Source organism: Cannabis sativa, chromosome 9 (genome assembly GCF_029168945.1).
Source record: "Cannabis sativa cultivar Pink pepper isolate KNU-18-1 chromosome 9, ASM2916894v1, whole genome shotgun sequence".
NCBI classification, from domain to species: domain Eukaryota; kingdom Viridiplantae; phylum Streptophyta; class Magnoliopsida; order Rosales; family Cannabaceae; genus Cannabis; species Cannabis sativa.
Genome location: NC_083609.1, coordinates 1,446,127 through 1,464,549, shown reverse-complemented (window position 1 = coordinate 1,464,549; position 18,423 = coordinate 1,446,127). Strand labels below are relative to the sequence as shown.

The 18,423-nt window shown below is 28.6% G+C and overlaps 1 protein-coding gene across 4 annotated transcripts; it reads left to right on the top strand.

Moving 5' to 3' along the window:
• The first annotated feature begins 8,156 nt into the window (after positions 1 to 8,156).
• Positions 8,157 to 15,166, top strand: LOC115722356 (uncharacterized). Of its 4 annotated transcripts, none has more exons than XR_009684435.1 (9): positions 8,157 to 9,087; positions 9,832 to 10,305; positions 10,460 to 10,979; positions 11,159 to 12,450; positions 12,794 to 12,850; positions 13,002 to 13,445; positions 13,827 to 13,907; positions 14,134 to 14,278; positions 14,953 to 15,166. XR_009684435.1 is itself a non-coding variant. In XM_030651550.2 (6 exons), exons 1-6 carry the CDS (start codon positions 8,529 to 8,531, stop codon positions 13,070 to 13,072), a joined length of 2,982 nt encoding a protein of 993 aa, XP_030507410.2. In that variant the 5' UTR covers positions 8,157 to 8,528; the 3' UTR covers positions 13,073 to 13,542. The 4 variants fall into 4 exon arrangements, 1 of the variants encoding a protein (XP_030507410.2); XR_009684434.1 differs by having other exon boundaries at positions 12,993 to 13,416; XR_009684433.1 differs by having other exon boundaries at positions 12,993 to 13,445.
• Positions 15,167 to 18,423: the final 3,257 nt, after the last annotated feature.

Sequence of the window (18,423 nt, the reverse complement as noted above, 5' to 3'; positions counted from 1 at the left end):
ATATTGTATTGTATTATATTGAAATTAAATTATATATCATATTTTTGTATAATACTATATTAAACTTTAATTTATACTAAAATATTATATATTTAGATGTCCATAAAAATTAATATCACATATAATTTTACATAAAAATATTGCATAGCGTTAAACTACAAAAATAAAATTGTCAAAAAAAAATATATAAAAATAATTTCGACCTTAGTTAAATTACATTAATATCTTTTAGTTGAATTTAATCACTTACTTTATCCACTTGTCGAGAGAATGTATAATAATTTTAAAATTTTTATTTACAATAAAAATATGTTTCTTTAGGTTAACACAACAAAATAGATACAATTTTTTTTATTACATATAAAAATAATAAAATTATGATTTAATACTAAAAATATTAAAAGTGCATATAAATAGCAAAAAAAAAAAATCACTAATTTTTCCTATATATTATTTCCTTATTTAAGGAGCACTACAATTAAGTTAAATTTTACTTCTAATAGAGAATTTAGTCTTTATTTCGTAAATGTATATTTTTTTTTTTTTACATGAATCTCTATGTGTATTTTTATAACAGACTTTCAAATAAAATAAAAATTTATTTAAACAATATATAAAAGAGAATTGTTTATATATCTATTCTATATAAAGTGTGTCTATATAACTGAAATTCTTAGTTTTTGAGAAATTTATGGGTAACTTTTAATTTTTATTTAATAAAATAATAAAATATTATTTATATATAATAAAATAATAATAAAACAAATCCTACTAATATTTGAACTGATATTAAATATTCTACAATCACACCCATTTAAAAAGAAAATGTCACTTGAATCACCTCTGCCTTCAATCAAATCAAGGTTAAAAGCCACCATTGTTACAACCTCTTACTACGCACAAAATTTTTCTAAAACAATCGAGAAAGAAAAGCAGAGCCTTTTAGGCACACAAGTCGAAGTACTTACAATAGAGAAAGCGTACTGTCTAGGACTGTCTTCACAAATATAATTAAAGGAAAACCCATAATATATTAGTTTATTTCAACAAATCACTAATATACATAAATTGGGTGGGTAACCACACTACGTTAAACTTAAAGACTAATGCACAAATCAGATATGTCATAGTTTTAATTGAGAACACATTGAAAAACTACAAATAAGTCCTTGCCCTTGTTTATGTAGGGAAAAAATTCAAGTTTGAATTGCTTTCTGTAGTATTCCATTTATATTACGAAATATTTTAATAATTCCTTTATATATTCAAAATAAAATAAAATAAAATGGTTTATTATTAAAAATAAAAAAGTTTATGAGAAATTCATGTTGACTTTTTATTTATATTAAAAATAAAATGGTTTATGAGAAATTCATGGGTTACTTTTTATTTATATATAATAAAATAAATCCTATTAAATCCAAAAAAAAATATACGATTAGATTTTTGCTGTTGTACATCTACGATTGAGTTACATAATAAATCCTATATGCATTAGTTTACGGAGCAAAGTTTTTTAAAGTTACGTAATAATTTACATGTATGCTGCAAACACAATATACAAAAAATAAAGAAGAATATAGAAGAAAGAAAAGACCATTATTCACATTTAGAAAGGCAGTAGAGATAATAATAGAAGTTTTTTATTTTTTTTTCTTTTTTTTATCAATTTTTTTTTTCTTTTTGAATAAAGATAAATATGAAATTTTTAATCGTATAGAGTTTTATTTTAATAAAATATAGTATTTTAAAATAATTTAAATTCAAATAATTTAATAGTATTTTGTTATTAAATACTATCACTTTTTATTAAACATGGTTTTTCATTTTTTTTCGACACTCCTATATTCAATTTATCAACGAAAAAAATAGACAATCCACATATATGCGGACCCAGCTAGAATAAAAAGTGCAAAATACAAAAATTACACTATTGTCTCTATCGAAGCACATGAAGATTGAAATCCACCAATGACTATCATTAGTTTTCTTATATATCTACAATTTTTAGACAAATGCTATCTTCAATTATCAACAATTTAGAGATTGATTTTTAATTTTCTTTTTATCTTACACCCATTTAAGTAATGTTTCTTTAAGTATTGGAACATCACCTTTTAATTTATTTTTAGATTAACTTAAGAACATATTTAAATCATCAAGCTTTCTTAAACACTAATATATTACATTCGGTATTCACTTTTAATTGACAACATTATAAACTATAATATTTAAATACACATAATAATAATCTCACCTAATAACTAATAATATTTTTTCTTTAATTTTTAATAATATCACTTTTAAATAACATAGAAAAAAACTAACATAAAATTTAGTATACGTGTCTCGCACGTAATTTTTGCTAGTAATTTATATATATAACAAATAAAAAATAGTGATCAAAAATACTTATTTTTAATATAAGATTAATTTGTGTTGTTCTCTATTTATATATACTACTTTACATGATTAAAAGTTGAAAAGTATTTATTAGAAAATAAATAATTAGAAAAAAAAACTGTAGAAATTTAATGGACAAAGAAATATAAATAGTGGTCAATAAATTTCTCATTGATTTTAGTGGAAGTGCAATATGTAAGAGTGATATTGATTTAATTAATTGTATAAATTGTTTCAAAAAAAAAATTAATTGTATAAATAAAGTTGTTATATACTTTTTTCTTAATATTATTATTAAATGAAAATAATTATAAAAAAACCGCAAATTAGGTAAAGTACAAAAATTAAAAGGAGATAAAGTCACCACACTTATTTTTCTTTCAGATTTATATGTAGATATAAAAATATATAGATAAATAGATTGATTAGAAGACAACTTAAAATTAAATATTAATAATTCAAATTAAGTTTATCAATAACAAGAAAAATTTCTTAAATTAATAATTTTTTAGAAAGTTAAATGATTAAAATTTCTTAAAAAATAATTAATAACCGCCTCCGTAAGGTCCCTACAGCGTAGGTTGTTTTTAACCCTTATAGTGTCGCCTGATAAAGCGTCAGTAGCGAATTTCACCAAAACCGACGCTGAAAGACCTTAAAAACCGCCTCTAAAGCCCAGTTTTGTAGTAGTGAATATATACTACATATATCATTTTCAATATATTAATTATATGGTGCAAATTATAAAAAATAAAAATATATCCTAAAATTAATATAAATGTATTGTGATGTTTTTTTTTTATAAAGTAAAATGATTAAAATTAATAAAAAAAATGCTAAAATATCATCTTCAATACATTAGTTCTATAGTGTAAATTATTAAAAAAATAAAAGGCATCACTAAAATTAATATAAATATATGTAATTTATTACAAAATAGTTAACATAATAAAAATCTAAAGCTAGAAGAGAAATATAATAAAATTTTAATTATTTATTATGGACATTTATAAAAAAAAAAAAAAAAATCATATTAGCTCTTATATAATTTTTTTTTTTTAGGTTTTCTTAGATATACATATATAGATCTATTATAATATACTAGGTGATTGTTACGTGCCAAGCCACGTAGTGTTAGTTTTATTTAATATTTTAGTTTTTTATTTTAATTAATAATTATAATAGTATAATTATTTGAACAATTTGTTTTATAAAAATAAAATATGTGTCAGTATATTTAGTAAGTAAAACATAGTTGTGTTATAATAATGTATGTTATTAATAGTAAAATGTACATTAATCTTCTAATTGAAAAAAAGTTCTATTATCTCATTTCATATCTAATAATAGCTACACAACTATATATTTATAGACTTTCACATTCTTGGCAAATTACTAATAAGCACCAATAATATTTTCATATTTTAATATTTTTCAACCTTCTCCTCTTGGTGGTAAAATTAAAAATAAAACTAAAAATAAGCACAAACATATAAGATAAATACTCATATACATTCTCACATTTATATTATCTTTTCTAGACATTTTATCTATATTTTTCTTTTTTAAAAGATAAATAAAAAAAATTATTAATATTCTCCCAAGATAGGTTTGTTAGAGAGAGATGGAGGTAAGATGATTTTTTTAATTTAAAAAAAGATTATTAATATTTAAAAGATTGTTTAATTTTTTGGTTTAATTATTGGGTTTATTTATTAACGGGAGATCAAACATAATCGTTAAATTTAACAGAATATTCTTTTATTTTTTAAGTATATTCTGTTAAACCAAGAAATACCTTTAGATAGGCACTTTTAATATATAAAGATATAAATTTTATGGAGAGAAACACTACAAAAAATCTTACTTTTAGTCACAACAAAACTTGTGACTAAAAGTGAAAAAGTTGTGACTAATTATAAATTATTATTCCTATGTTGTGACTAAAAGGTCCGTGGCAAAAAATATTAATCACAAAATTACAATTTGTTGTGACTAAATGTATTTTTAGCCACAATACTTGTTGTGAATAAAATTAAATTAGTGACAATTTGTAGCTAAAGACTATGTTTTTGTCACAAGTAACATTTTGTTGTGACTAAAAGTCACATTTAGTCACAAAAAAATTATGTTGTCACTAAAACTAAAAATAGCAATTTTTTGTAGTGAAATATAAATTTTTCATTTTAATATACTTTGTAGTTAAAAACTAAATAAAAATTAAATTAATATAGAACTTTAAAGGAGGAAAAATTATTAATAATTTTGTTGTAAAAAGATCTATTAGAGAAGAACTTGATACTTATATATCTTTATCTTTATATATTAAAAGTGCCTATCTAACGGCATTTCTTGGTTTAACGATCTTTTTATTTTTTTTTAACGTTATCATTAACGCCGTTAACTTATTAATATTATCATTAAAAACTAATATCGCGATTGACTTGTTCTTCTCTTTCTTCAAACCTACAAACAAACATATTGCGATTCAAACCGAGAACAAGATTCCTTTTTCTTTTCTCTTAAATCTATATTGATATTTCAATCATTGCATGAAATCAAAGACCATTCTCTCCGATTCTTGATCCCCATTTATTGTAATTCTTCTTTCTTCTCTACGATTCATCGGTGAAGAGATCGACAAACCAAATCGGGGTGTTGAGATGCGATAGACAGGTAAGGGGGAGATGGATAGAGGATACAATTCCTTACTGAAAAGACCAACAAGTCCAAGATTGCGTCAATGTGGTGGTCTCCCATTGGGTGAACGGTGTAAAAGGGAATTGAAACTTTACTTTTATGATCTTCCTCCTTTTCCATCCTAAGGAAAAGACCAAATAATCACAAACCCTAAAAAACCTGTATCTTCCCCTTCCCCTCTCTCTATTGTTTCTTATATCCATGCTCTGAAGTTTCGACTCATAGGGTATGGCTACTGAGAGTGCTTCTCGATCGAGCTTAGCAGTCGATTCGTATATAGGGAGCTTGATAAGTTTGACTTCCAAGAGTGAGATCAAATATTGAGGCATTCTTAATCTCAAATTCACACTACCTTTGTCTGTATAGAATTTAAGATCTTGCTTAAATTTCACACAACATTCTTATTAGTAAGTTGTTGCAAGTCTTTAAGTCTCATAAAAAGGGACTTTTTTGTTTCTCCGTAGAGTTTTCTTATATGTATATTTCTTTCTGTACTCACTTTGTAATTTGCTTCATTAATGGCAGTACGATCCTTAGATCAGAAGGAAAGAAAAAGGATGATCACAAATTCCACCAAGTGACAAAGTCTATGAATATAAATCAAGGTATTTTATATATTGTAACTTAAATATAAGAATATTGGCTTGAACCTATCCTTAGAGGTATATGTTAGATAGTTCCATAGTTAAAGTTAAATAATTCTAGGTATTTTTTGTCCTTATAATTCTAAACAGGTCCATGGTATTTTGACATTTCTTTTTAGACATGATTAACTTTTTGTTGACACTTGACAATATGTTGGTGAGAATTATTAATTCCCTAAATTGTTATGCCCCATTGCTTTTATTTTTTCATGATCTTATTAGTGGAAGTTGATGATGTTCAGACAAAGAAAATGTGTACTTGTGGAATATTTGCTGATTTTTCCCCACTCTTGAGATGAGCCATTGACATTATTATTATTATTATTAATTGGTGGTACCAATTAACAATGATCCAGCTATCATTCAGATAGGGGAGATTGGGAGTGCTTTAGTAAATGTTTAGAGTTTGGTATTAAATTTTTACTAATTAAAATTCATTGTAGCCAACGATTATCTTTTAGAACTGCATGCAAGCTATCTTGCAAAAAAAATTGTATGTGCCAAACTTTTATTTGCTTATTACAAGAACTTTATACTACTACACTTGCATTAGGGCCCGTTTGATACGCAGGATTAGACTGGATTGAATTGAAAATGATTGGACTGGACTGGACAAGATTGGATTATGCTGAAAGTAATCATGTGTTTGGTTTAAGAATGGACTGGACTATTTTATTTATTTGCTTTTAGAAAAAAAAAAAACTTAAATTAAATAAAAATATATAATAATAAATTAAAATTAAAATATATAATTATAAATAAATAATTCGTCGCAAAAAAAAAAATAATATATCATATATAATTAAGAATATATCATAAATATATAATAAAATATTTTGTCATATTTTTTATTTAATAAATAATAAAAATAGTAAAATACAAATAATTGAATAATATAAAATTGCTTATTTTAATCATTAATTTAATCACTAATTTAATATAAATATTAACTTTTTAAAATATTTATATAATTTTTTTAGTAATTTAAAAATAATATATAATTTTATTGTCATAGTTTTTTTCTTAGAATCAATTTAAGTAACTATTATTTAATTAATAATATTCTAAATTTTAAAAACTTATGTATAATAATTCAAAATTATACATTTTTACTAATTTTAATGAATAAGTTTTTGATAAAAAAATGTACAAATAAATGTGTAATAATTATTTCCTTTAAATTTTATTAAATTTAAAATATATTAATAAAATTTAAATTAAAAAAACGACAAAAAAAAAAAACTCACCTGCATGGGATTATTTATCCCACCCTGCTGGATGGGATAAATAATCCCAGACATGCCCAAACACTGGATTGGACAAATTAGCCTGTCTAATCCAATCCAGTTCTGCATACCAAACGGGCCCTATAATATAATTGAATAATTATTTAAGTATAAGTCTCAAATAATTTAGAACCGAGTCGAATTTTAGAAGAACCGACCGTCCTACTTTAGCTCTACGTGACTTTGCCCATGGGAGTACTAGTTTTCTGGTGGAAAAGTTAAGATTTTCACTAGTTAGCTCACAAATTGTTTGACAAGGCCAATCTTGACAAATTATTTGAAAAAGTTAAGATTTTCACTAATTAGCTGATAAATTTATTGAGATATTCAAAAATAACACATATATTTTAAATAAAATATCTAATCATTTTTATCTTTTTAAAGCCCACACAATCTCAATAGTCTTGTGTGAAAATAAAAAGCTAGACACATTATTTAATTTTAGCTTTTAAATCATATAATTATGTTTAAATAATATTTTTTTATGAATATTTTATATATTTATTTAATATTAGATACTATTTTTTATTTTTTTTTGTTATTTTATAGGTTTTCTCTTGATAAGATTAAAAGTTGGGGATTATATTATTAATATTAAAGTTTTATTATTTAGTTTTTCTAAGGAATAAATTTTTCTCACATAAGTTGCAATTTTTAAAAGGTTTTGAGCACCATTAATGTAACTAATGTAATGCTTTCAGCATCTTCAATGGTACATTTTTTAAAAGTGTTAAAAATCTCCACATCATCCAAAAAAAAAATATAATATTTGATTTTATCTATCTTCCACATTATTTTTAACACTCTTAATTCTAAAAACACCCAGTACTATAGCACATTTTAAAAATACTATAATTATGATCTCACAAATTATTATTTAATATATTATTTATTTTAATTATAAGTATTGTCACACTACTTATTTATTTTAATTTTTTTAAAAAAAGATAGCATCAATCTCATGTTCAATACAATTTTCTATAATAGCACCTATTTAACTTTAATGATATAATATTTTCGCGTTCAAATAAGAAATTTACATAAGCGAGCATTTTCTAAAATTTAACCATTAGAGATGCTATTATTATAAATGTCGTATTCATGTTAATCGACAGAACATACGAACACGAATTGCCACCCCCTTGTTTGAGGGCAAAATTGTAATTTCACATCATAAACTAGTTGCCCTATCTTCAAACCAAATCAGACAAGAGAGTGTTAGATTGGTTGAGAAAGAGAGAGACCTTTCCATTTTTCCAAACCTCAAAAACTCCAATTTCCGAATTTTCCTGTTTGGGTTCCCAGAAAATTCCCGCGAAAACGTTCAAAAAAGTCTCACTAAATTGTTCTTTTCGGGGGGTTTTCTTCGATTCTAGGGATTCGAACTATTTCCATGGCTGATTTCTGCTAATCGTTTGAAGAATTAGGGTTTTCGCGTGTTTGTTAGGTTTTCAGGAATTAGGTTAGGATTTTCCTTTTTCTTTCTGAAATTTCAATGGCGGATCGTAATAATAATAATAATAATAATAATAATACTGCTTTGGCAAAACCGATATGGATGAAACAAGCTGAGGAGGCGAAGATCAAGAGCGAGGCTGAGAAAGCTGCCGCAGCTAAAGCTGCTTTCGAAGCCACATTCAAAGACGTGGAAAAGAATCGTGTGAAAGATATAACAGCAGGGGTTTCATCGGATAGCGAGAGCGAAGAAGCTGAGGACTTGTCGAACAAGCCCATTGGGCCGGTGGATCCTTCTAAGTGTACGGCGGCTGGGGCTGGAATCGCCGGTGGAACGGCTTGTGCTCCGTCGTCATTTGGGGTGGTTACTAAAGATGTTGATGGAAGGAAGGTTCCTAATGGTGGTGCTCAAATTAAGGTGAAGGTTTGTCCTGGAGTTGGAGTTGGTGGATCGGAGCAAGAAGGGGTGGTTAAGGACATGGGTGATGGGACTTATACAGTTACCTATGTGGTGCCAAAGAGAGGAAATTATATGGTTACTATTGAGTGTAATGGGAAACCAATTATGGGTAGTCCATTTCCGGTGTTCTTCAGTGCAGGTACATAAAGTTTGTTTTTGATGTAGCTTAATTTACGAGAAATTTGTCGAACTAACAATGTGAGATAGTAATCACACTCAATTTGCTTTATGATACCCTGATGGTTGGACAGTCGTAGTGTAAATCTGTGGTCGCTTTGCGAGTTCGGGAAATTTGTCGAACTAACAATGTGAAATAGTAAAATTTGCAAAATAACCGGAATCGATTTACTTTATCTGACCATGATGGTTGGACAGTCACAGTGTAAATCTATGGTGGCTTTGCAAGCATAATGGCCGTTTTATGGTAGTACTGTGTAATTTTTGGTCGCTTGTGCGATCATTCATGTTTATTTTGCTAATAATTTTTCTTTGTAAAGTTATTTTGCTAATAAAAATTTTCACAGTATTTTTACTAAACGGTCTTAATCTACTGCTTACTGTTAAATATTAAAGGTCTTGCTTGGATAAGTTTTTATTTTGCTTACAGCTAAGAGCACTCCATTCCATGTTAGGTGAGGTAAAATAGTTATGATGTATAAATATTGCTAAAGATGTCAAAATTACTTAGTTAAGCCAAATGGGGTATGTGTTAAATTTTCTTCCTCTATCATTGTTGATAGCTTAGGATAATGTAGTTTGTTGATGACTCTTCTTATGAATGCTAGTTTTAGCTGAAGAAGTTTGTTTCTTTTATTTATTTTGTGAAGAGCATTGCTATGTATGCCATTTTTACTAATCTGAACATTTACTTTTTGCTAAGCAGGTACTACTCCAACTACTCCTACTGCTACTGCTACTACATCTAATGGGGGGCTACTTGGTCTGGCTCCATCATCTAATTATCCAAATTTAGTTAACCAAACCATGCCCAATATGCCAAATTATACTGCATCTGTTTCGGGGGCATTTCCAGGATTACTGGGAATGATCCCTGGTATCATTCCTGGTGCTTTAGGGGGGGCTATTTTACCTGGCATTGGAGCATCTCTTGGTGAAGTTTGTCGGGAATACCTTAATGGTCGGTGTGCCAAAACTGATTGCAAGTTGAATCACCCTCCTCACAACCTTCTAATGACGGCATTAGCTGCAACAACTAGCATGAGCAGTGTAAGTCAAGTCCCCATGGCTCCTTCTGCTGCTGCAATGGCTGCTGCTCAGGCAATTGTTGCCGCTCAAGCCCTTCAAGCCCATGCTGCTCAGTTGCAAGCACAAGCTCATTCGGGCAAAGACTTATCTGGTATTCTTCTCTCATATATTACATGACTTATGTGGCCTTTTTTTTTTTTTTTTTTATTTCTATTCATGTAAAACAATGATTTTCTTTGATTATGTCAATTTAACTGTTCAATTATTCTTTGCTTTTTATAATGGAATAATGCTGTTCTGATCAGGTTCACCTGACAAAGCTGGGAGGGCTGATGCACTAAAGAAAACACTTCAAGTTAGCAATCTTAGCCCACTTCTCACTGAAGAGCAACTGAAACAACTTTTTAGTTTTTGTGGTACTGTTGTTGACTGTACCATCACCGACTCAAAGCATTTCGCCTACATAGAATACTTAAAACCTGAAGAAGCAACAGCTGCATTATTATTGAATAATATGGATGTTGGGGGTCGCCCCATGAATGTTGAAATGGCAAAATCACTACCTCCGAGATCCTCTGCCTTAAATTCTCAGTTAGCGTCTTCTTCCTTGCCTATGATGATGCAACAAGCTGTTCTCATGCAACAGAGACAATTCCAGCAAGCTTTAGTGATGCAGCAAACCATGACTGCACAACAAGCAGCTAACCGAGCTGCAACAATGAAATCTGCGACAGAATTGGCAGCAGCAAGAGCTGCTGAAATAAGTAAGAAATTAAAAGCTGATGGACTTGTGACTGAAGAGAAGGAAGAGAAGCCAAAATCTCGGTATGTCATCTTTCTAATTTCAAGAAGCTCTATAATTTTAATTTACAGTCTCTCACCATCTCGCATATTTTGGAGTCAAGCCAGGTGTTCTGTTATATTAGTGCATGCTCTAAGTTTATCTTTTGTACATTATATTAATAAATATCTAACTTTTTTTCCTTTAATTACTTTATTTGCAGGTCACCTTCACCTGCTCGAGCAAAGTCAAGATCCAAGTCAAGATCGCCAATCAATTATCAAAGACGGCGAAAGTCACCTTCCTACTCTCCTCCATCTCGCCACCCAAGAGATCGAAGATCTAGATCACCTTTTAGGTCTCGTCATGGCTATGACAATGAGAGACGTCCGTATAGAGACTTTAGGGATATCAATGACAGATATAGACGAAGAGATTCAATTAGATCACGCGATTACTATTCATCTAGTTCTAGAAAGCATAGGAGTAGGAGTGTTAGCCCAGGAACAAGAAAATCATATCGAGTTGACTCTGTGTCACCTAAACGTCATCGGGAAGGTTCTCCACGTAGAGCAACTCGTGCTGGTTCAAGATCACCAAATCACACCAGAGGAAATAGATTGTCTCCAAGAATTGATGAAGATCACAAGCTTAAGCAGAGAAAACGCTCTAGGTCAAAGTCTCCAAATGGCAAGTATCACTCAAATGGCAGAAGAGATGAAACTCGCCATGAAAGATCAAAGCATAGTGATAGAAGGAGGTCCAGATCAATATCTGCAGAAGGTAAGCATCACAGAAGGTCATCTCCACAAAGTCCAGATGAGATTAGATCCAAACATAGAAGGTGGTCCAGGTCAAAATCTGTGGAAGATAAGCACCGTTCCACTGAGAAAGTGGATGGTAACAAAAGTGAAAAATCAAAGCATCGTGACAGAAGGCGCTCAAGGTCAAAATCTTTGGAAGGTAAGCATATCTCAGATGAGAAAGTAAACCAAGCAAAAACTGAAGATAAAGAAGATGATAGAAGGCAATCAATGTCAGACTCTTTGGAAGATAAGATTAACTCTGATGACAAAGTGAGAGAAACCAGAGAGGAAAGATCAAAACATCGTGGAAGGAGGCGTTCCAGGTCAAGATCTGTTGACAGCAAGCATAAAATGAAGGAAAAATTAGACGATAGTAAGGGGAAAAAACCAAAGCATCGGGGTAGGAGACGATCCAGGTCAAGATCTGTTGAGGCTAAGCATCACAAGGGAAGTGGGTCATCCTTGAGAGGTTTTGATGATAATAAAGCTAAACACAGAAGGCGCTCCAGGTCTAGCTCTGCTGATGAAAAGCATTACTCAAATGACAAAATAAAGGAAAGTAGAGAGGGGAAATCCAAGAGTCACCGGAGAAGACGGTCCAGGTCAAATTCATCAGAACGAAAGGTTCCCAATGAAAGTAGCAGATATCAAAGTAGTTCAGATGAAAGTGAGTCAAAACTCCCAAGAAGATCTATGTCAGATTCTGAAGGTAAGTAATTTGACAATATTAATAAAACCTTCACTGTTTAAGTTTAACCAGTTTGAATGTGAACATTAACTCTAGGTACCTGCTTTAGCTTATCGCTGTAACATAAATAGATTTCTTGAGCTTGCATACCAAGTTAGCATTTCTAGGGAAAATAAATTATTAGATTCTTTAAATGTACTGGCTATTTATTTAGGGGGAGGGTGGCGGGAAACTCAGAGGAATTATAGCAATTAAAGTTGGTCAGAATGTGCGGAGTAAATATGTCCCAGGAATACATACATCTAAAAAAATAACCGGGAAGGAGCTCTGATATTTTGAAGTGACAGCATATTCTTTGATGCAGGGGAACCAAGCAAGAAGGAAGCATTGATCCCTGAGCATTTGGAGATGTCCGGAGCTGGTACTGTAGCACACCTACCTATCTTTTCTCCTAACCCTGTTAACATCTATGTTTCTTCTTTACGAATATGATATTTTCTAGGCATTTCTGAGTTTTCCATTATCATTGGCATGCCTTATAAAAAATCTTAAATTTATTTCAGAACTGGAAGATCAAAATTATTTGGGGAAGTCGAGGCACATGGATGACATTGCAGATAGTCCAACAGACACGAGTGCATAAGACTCAAAGAATTATATTGATGGCAGGACTGCTTGATTTCAAGATTCTTCATTTTGAGGATGTTGACAAGAGTCATAGTGCCCGATAAAACATACCCTAAATTTGAGAAGTTTATGAAGGCGCTTAGCGATTCTGAGAAACGGGGCTTAATTTAACTTTATGAGGAGGACCATTTTCTTGGAAGATTGCTTAATTTTTCTATTGGCGTGGCTCTTCATGAATATGCTCTATTTTTTTTTTAATATTTTGCAGGTCTCTTGGAATAGATTGGATAAATGTCTGTGGGCTGGATAGTTATGTATTTCAAGGATGTTCTGCTTTCATCTGCAATGAACCAATGCATGGTTGTAGTGAGCTTCTTTTACTAATTGATGTATGTTGGAAATAAACTTAATCATTTTGACATAATTTGTGTTACTTAAAGGATGTTAAGATTTTGCTCTTTGCATAAGATGATCTCATTTTTTTTCCCTGATTTGCTAAAAAATCTTTGCTTTAGAAAGAATGAATATCTGATCTAGGCAAGTTAACACAGAAAACTCGAAGAAAAGCATGTTTCATGTTGTAATAAGCTGGACATGAATATCTGGTCCGGTTATGTCTGCATTTTTTTCCCACTTCCTTTTCATTGTTTTTTCTTCTATTTGTTTTGGTTGAGTATCTGTTGTTGGCTTCTTTGATATGGTTGATATTTGGTCCACTTCTGTGTACATTTGATGGAGTGTTGGGCCTGTTATGTCCCAAACACATGCAGGTTCATACATGGTGTGATTTCTTTGGAGCTTTGTGAGATTCATTTTGGCAGAGTTGATTTTTGTTGTGATGTAAATGAAAGGTATGCAGTAACAGATTTAATAGTTTTGCAAGGAGAGCATGTGATAATGCTACTGATAAGTAAATGTCCAAGGACTAGGTTATGGGGGGGTGTTGTTGATTGTCTTTTCAAATGCATATTAGTAAGTATGTTGATAGATGCTGTACCTTACTCAATCCGCCATCTTTTTTTTTTGTCTTTTTTCTTTTTTTTTTGGTTTTCCTTTTTGTCTTCCCTCCTTTCCCAGAAACTTTATCTTGGTTAGGTAACGCCATGCGTAAAGTCAAGTGAAAATCAGGTTTTGCCGGGAGGGATTGCACCATGATGAGTTTGAGCAGACGGGCTGATTCACTTTTTGTTCTTTTGCTTAAATGGATGTTGATTATAAACAGGTAACTTTTCTCAACCATTGAGTTGAGTTCCATTTCTAGATATAAACTCGGTCATATCGGGGGGTTGGTATAACTGTACCAGATACTAGAAAATTTCTGTTTGAAACAAGTATTATACTTATATATAGTTTGGGATGCTTCTTGCATCTTTTCAGAATTCGATTTGCAGTAAATTTAGAGTGGAAACACATAAAAGAGTATCCCTTTTGTCATGGTTACCAATCTCCTAGATCAACAGATATACCTTCTGCTGTGTTTTTTTTATCGAAACTAGGATTACCGTTGAATCCTACAATACTAGAGGACTTAAATACCCAGAAAAGACTCGAACCTTTGACATTGTGACCATTTGAGTTACCTTTTGCTGATTAGGCTACTAGTGAAGATAGATAGTGTTCTTTGTCTTCCATGTCCTATTATTGTACTTGGGGTAGTAATACATGCTTAGTAACATTTTTCTCTACTTGACATTAATATGTGTACCCAAAATATGCACCGAAATATTACTTACAGTTTCTTCAACCAATCACATTTATCTAAACTAGGACCCGACTGTTTGAAAAACCACGTCATACATTTTGAGTGCACATATCATTACTTTCTAACCCGTTTTCTTTTTTCTTTTTTATGTTTTTTTCCCCCTTTCTTTCATTTATGTCTTATTTTCTTGGTAGGATGTTTGATGATATGAGAAAACGTCAGTGAGGCTCTTGAAGTGGACATATTATAAAATGGCCTTCTCTTATTTCCTATTCTTTTATTAGCTTTTTCTTTTGGCATTTAGATTTATTAATTAACATCATCATAGTGTTTTGCTGTTGTTTTTTCATTACTGTTTAATAAATTAAATTATCAATGGTTTAATAAGATTGCAAATTTTCTTTTCTACTTGGAAAATTTCTTTCCAATTCTCCCATTGAAAGGCTGTATACCAATTTTATTTCACAAAATTATACCAATTTTATTATTACCTGTTATAGTGTCAAAATTTAAACATTAACTTTTCTTTTTGGGTATTGCTCACATGTTTTTCCTATATATAGATAATATAAACTATATTTAATTAAGAAAAATCCAGTACATGTTTGTTTCTCTAATATAAAAATGTACCCCTTTGAAGCCATGTTTTTAACTTTTTATTGATTTTTCATTTATTTTGTTTAATTTAATATGTTATTAGTTCAAAGTAATGTTCATAAGTTAAGGTGTTACCTTTTTAAGGAGATCAAACAGTAAAAGAATTTTTTTAAGAAGGCCAATTACAGATTTTCCAAAGAAATTTGGGGATTATTCTAAGTAAATAAAATAAATAAATAGTAAGATTTTTTTTTTTTTTTTTCTCAAAATTTTGAAGGGGCCACCATCTGTTTCTATGGCTCCACAATCACATCCCTAACCTATATTCTTGGAACTGTCTTTTAGGTTTGGATTGAGCTGGGATCTTTTTATATTATTATTATTATTATTATTGAATTTGAAGTGGATTGATAGTGGCATGTTTGGTTGTTTTATCGAGAATTGTAATGAAATGAAATTACCCCCATTAGAGTGTTTGCTTTTAAAAGTGATGAAATGGTCTCATAGTCGTATTATATTAATAATAAATAATACTTTGTTTAAATAAAATAATATATTATATTAATTATTACGATTAAATTTTTTAATACAATGTAAGTTGAAACCACAGTTTAAAATTTTTTTTCCTTTTAAGTACATCGCTTTAAGCACCTTGCAATAGAGAGATTGACTTATATTCAGGATGTTCCACTCCCACTTAGTTAAGAAGGTTTGGTTCATTTCACTATATTTCTTGAACCCTAAATCCCCTAAGGATTTCGGAAGGCACATTTTGTCCCACGCTTTGAGGTAGATCTCGTGGTTTTCTTTTTCAAACTCCCACCAAAAGTCACGCACCATACTATCAATTTTGGAGGCCATTCGATTAAACATAATATTATATTAAAATATACTTATACAATACAATTCAGCATATCAAATGAGCTCTTAATGTAATAAGGATTACTTTACAGAATACTAAATAAAATAAAGGAGTTTTAATTGTACTTCAAAAATTTATAAATAATAATCTTTATTTTATATAAAAATAAAAAGATATTTTAATATTATGATAAAAACAATTATTTTAAAAAAATATTTGAATTTTTTTTTTAAAAAAATTAAAAATTATACATGTTTTTAAAAAATATATATATGAATTTTTTTTTGTAGAAATATTGACATTAATTCAAAATAATGTGAGTTTTTTTCTAATATATTAAGAATGATTTTTAAAAATTATTTTAAGTTTATTTTATTATTATTATGTATATTAGGGTATATATATCATTTTGTGGGGTGTAAGTGCAAATAAAACTTCCCATAAAGATGATTCTAATAGTTTTTTTTTTTTTTTTTATAATAATATAGAATCTAAGTAGAATAATTTTGTTAATTTATCACTAATTTCAATAATAAATTAAACATTATAATTAATTTCTATTACTATTTTTATTCCATTACCAATATCGTTTATTACATTCCAACTAACCAACATCACTTGGAATAATGCTTAGGAATTTAACAATTAATTTTAAAGTTGGAATGATGCTTAGAAAAAGAAAAAGAAATTATTATTCAAAAAATTGTTTAAATTGGAGTGAAATTATATGTAGCATAAGAAACATATAATAATGTGAAAATAATTATATATATCCTAGTGGAATATACCTTATTCTATTTCTAAGGAATCATTATCTAAAAAAAAATGATAAACTTGCATCTAAAAATTCATAGAATATTTTTGTGTTCTATTTTGCTAATATTATATACTGAGAATATAATCAATAATATTGCTGTTTTTTTTTTAACCTAGCAAACAAGTGGACTCCACAAAATATGTCAATTATTTTTGTTAAAAAAAAAGACAAAAGGATTAAAATAGAAGTGAGCTAGAATCACCCAACATGTAAAAGTAAAATAGTAATATTTTTTGGTCCCTTCTCACAAAATATGTTCTTAAAGTTAAAGCTATGATTAGTTGGTAGAGAGAGGGAACAAAGATATTATAAAGATTAAATAAAAGATGAAAAAAAGATATATAGTAATAAAGTAAATTTGTTTCAATCAATAATATGTAAAAGCAATTTAATAATTACATTTTCAGAAGAGAATTATTTGTGGTATAAATATTTAAGTTTAATTTTTGACGGTAACAATACTTTTATATTTCTAGAATTTCCGTAGGTACCTGGTTGTTAAGTTTCAAGTCAATGGCCACATGACAATTCTTGATTGGTCTTTGCCATAAAAATTTTATTTTTATTTAAAAATTAATTAAAATATACTAATCAAAAACTGACATGTGGATAATGACTTGACACTTAATGATTGAGTACTTATAGAAATTTTAGAAATATAACTTAAGTATTATTATCGTTAAAAATTAAATTTAAATATTTATCTGCAACCGAAAGTTAAATTTAAATAATTTTTTATCATAAATTATTTTAAAGAAGATGAACTAATTGAGTTTATATACATAGCCCCATTCAATATTTCCTATGGATTTTTCTTCTTCTCTTTCTTTTATTCTCTTCCATACATGATCAAAAAATATATATTGAGTATATATACATAGCAAATAAATATATAAAAATCATTAATAAATATTTAATTTCTATAAAATTTGATGCAGTCTTTTATGTTTGTCTTTATTTTCAGTTTAATTTATTAGAAGGGTTGCATGTTTCAGACCTGAATCTTCTAAGTCAGTTTCTATGAAATAATAAATGATTTATTTCAGATTGGATTTTTATTTTTCCAACCTGAAAAAATAAATAAAATAAAAAAACCTACACTATGTGACATATTTTCTCAGCAATATAAAAATAAATATTGAAATCTTTATCTTTATTCCTTGCATGCATTATTTGGGTATCTAATATTATATTTTAATATATGCTTCTACTACCTAAAGGGTTCTAGTGATATATTTCCTATATGTTTCGACATTTAGAAGAATTTTTAGGTCTAATTTTTTATATGGTCGTTTACGTTGTAATTATTTGAGATATTTTGTAAAATTTTAAGAAATTTTTTAAAAAAAATTAACACACCAAAAATAGAGTTCAAACATCTATTTTTAC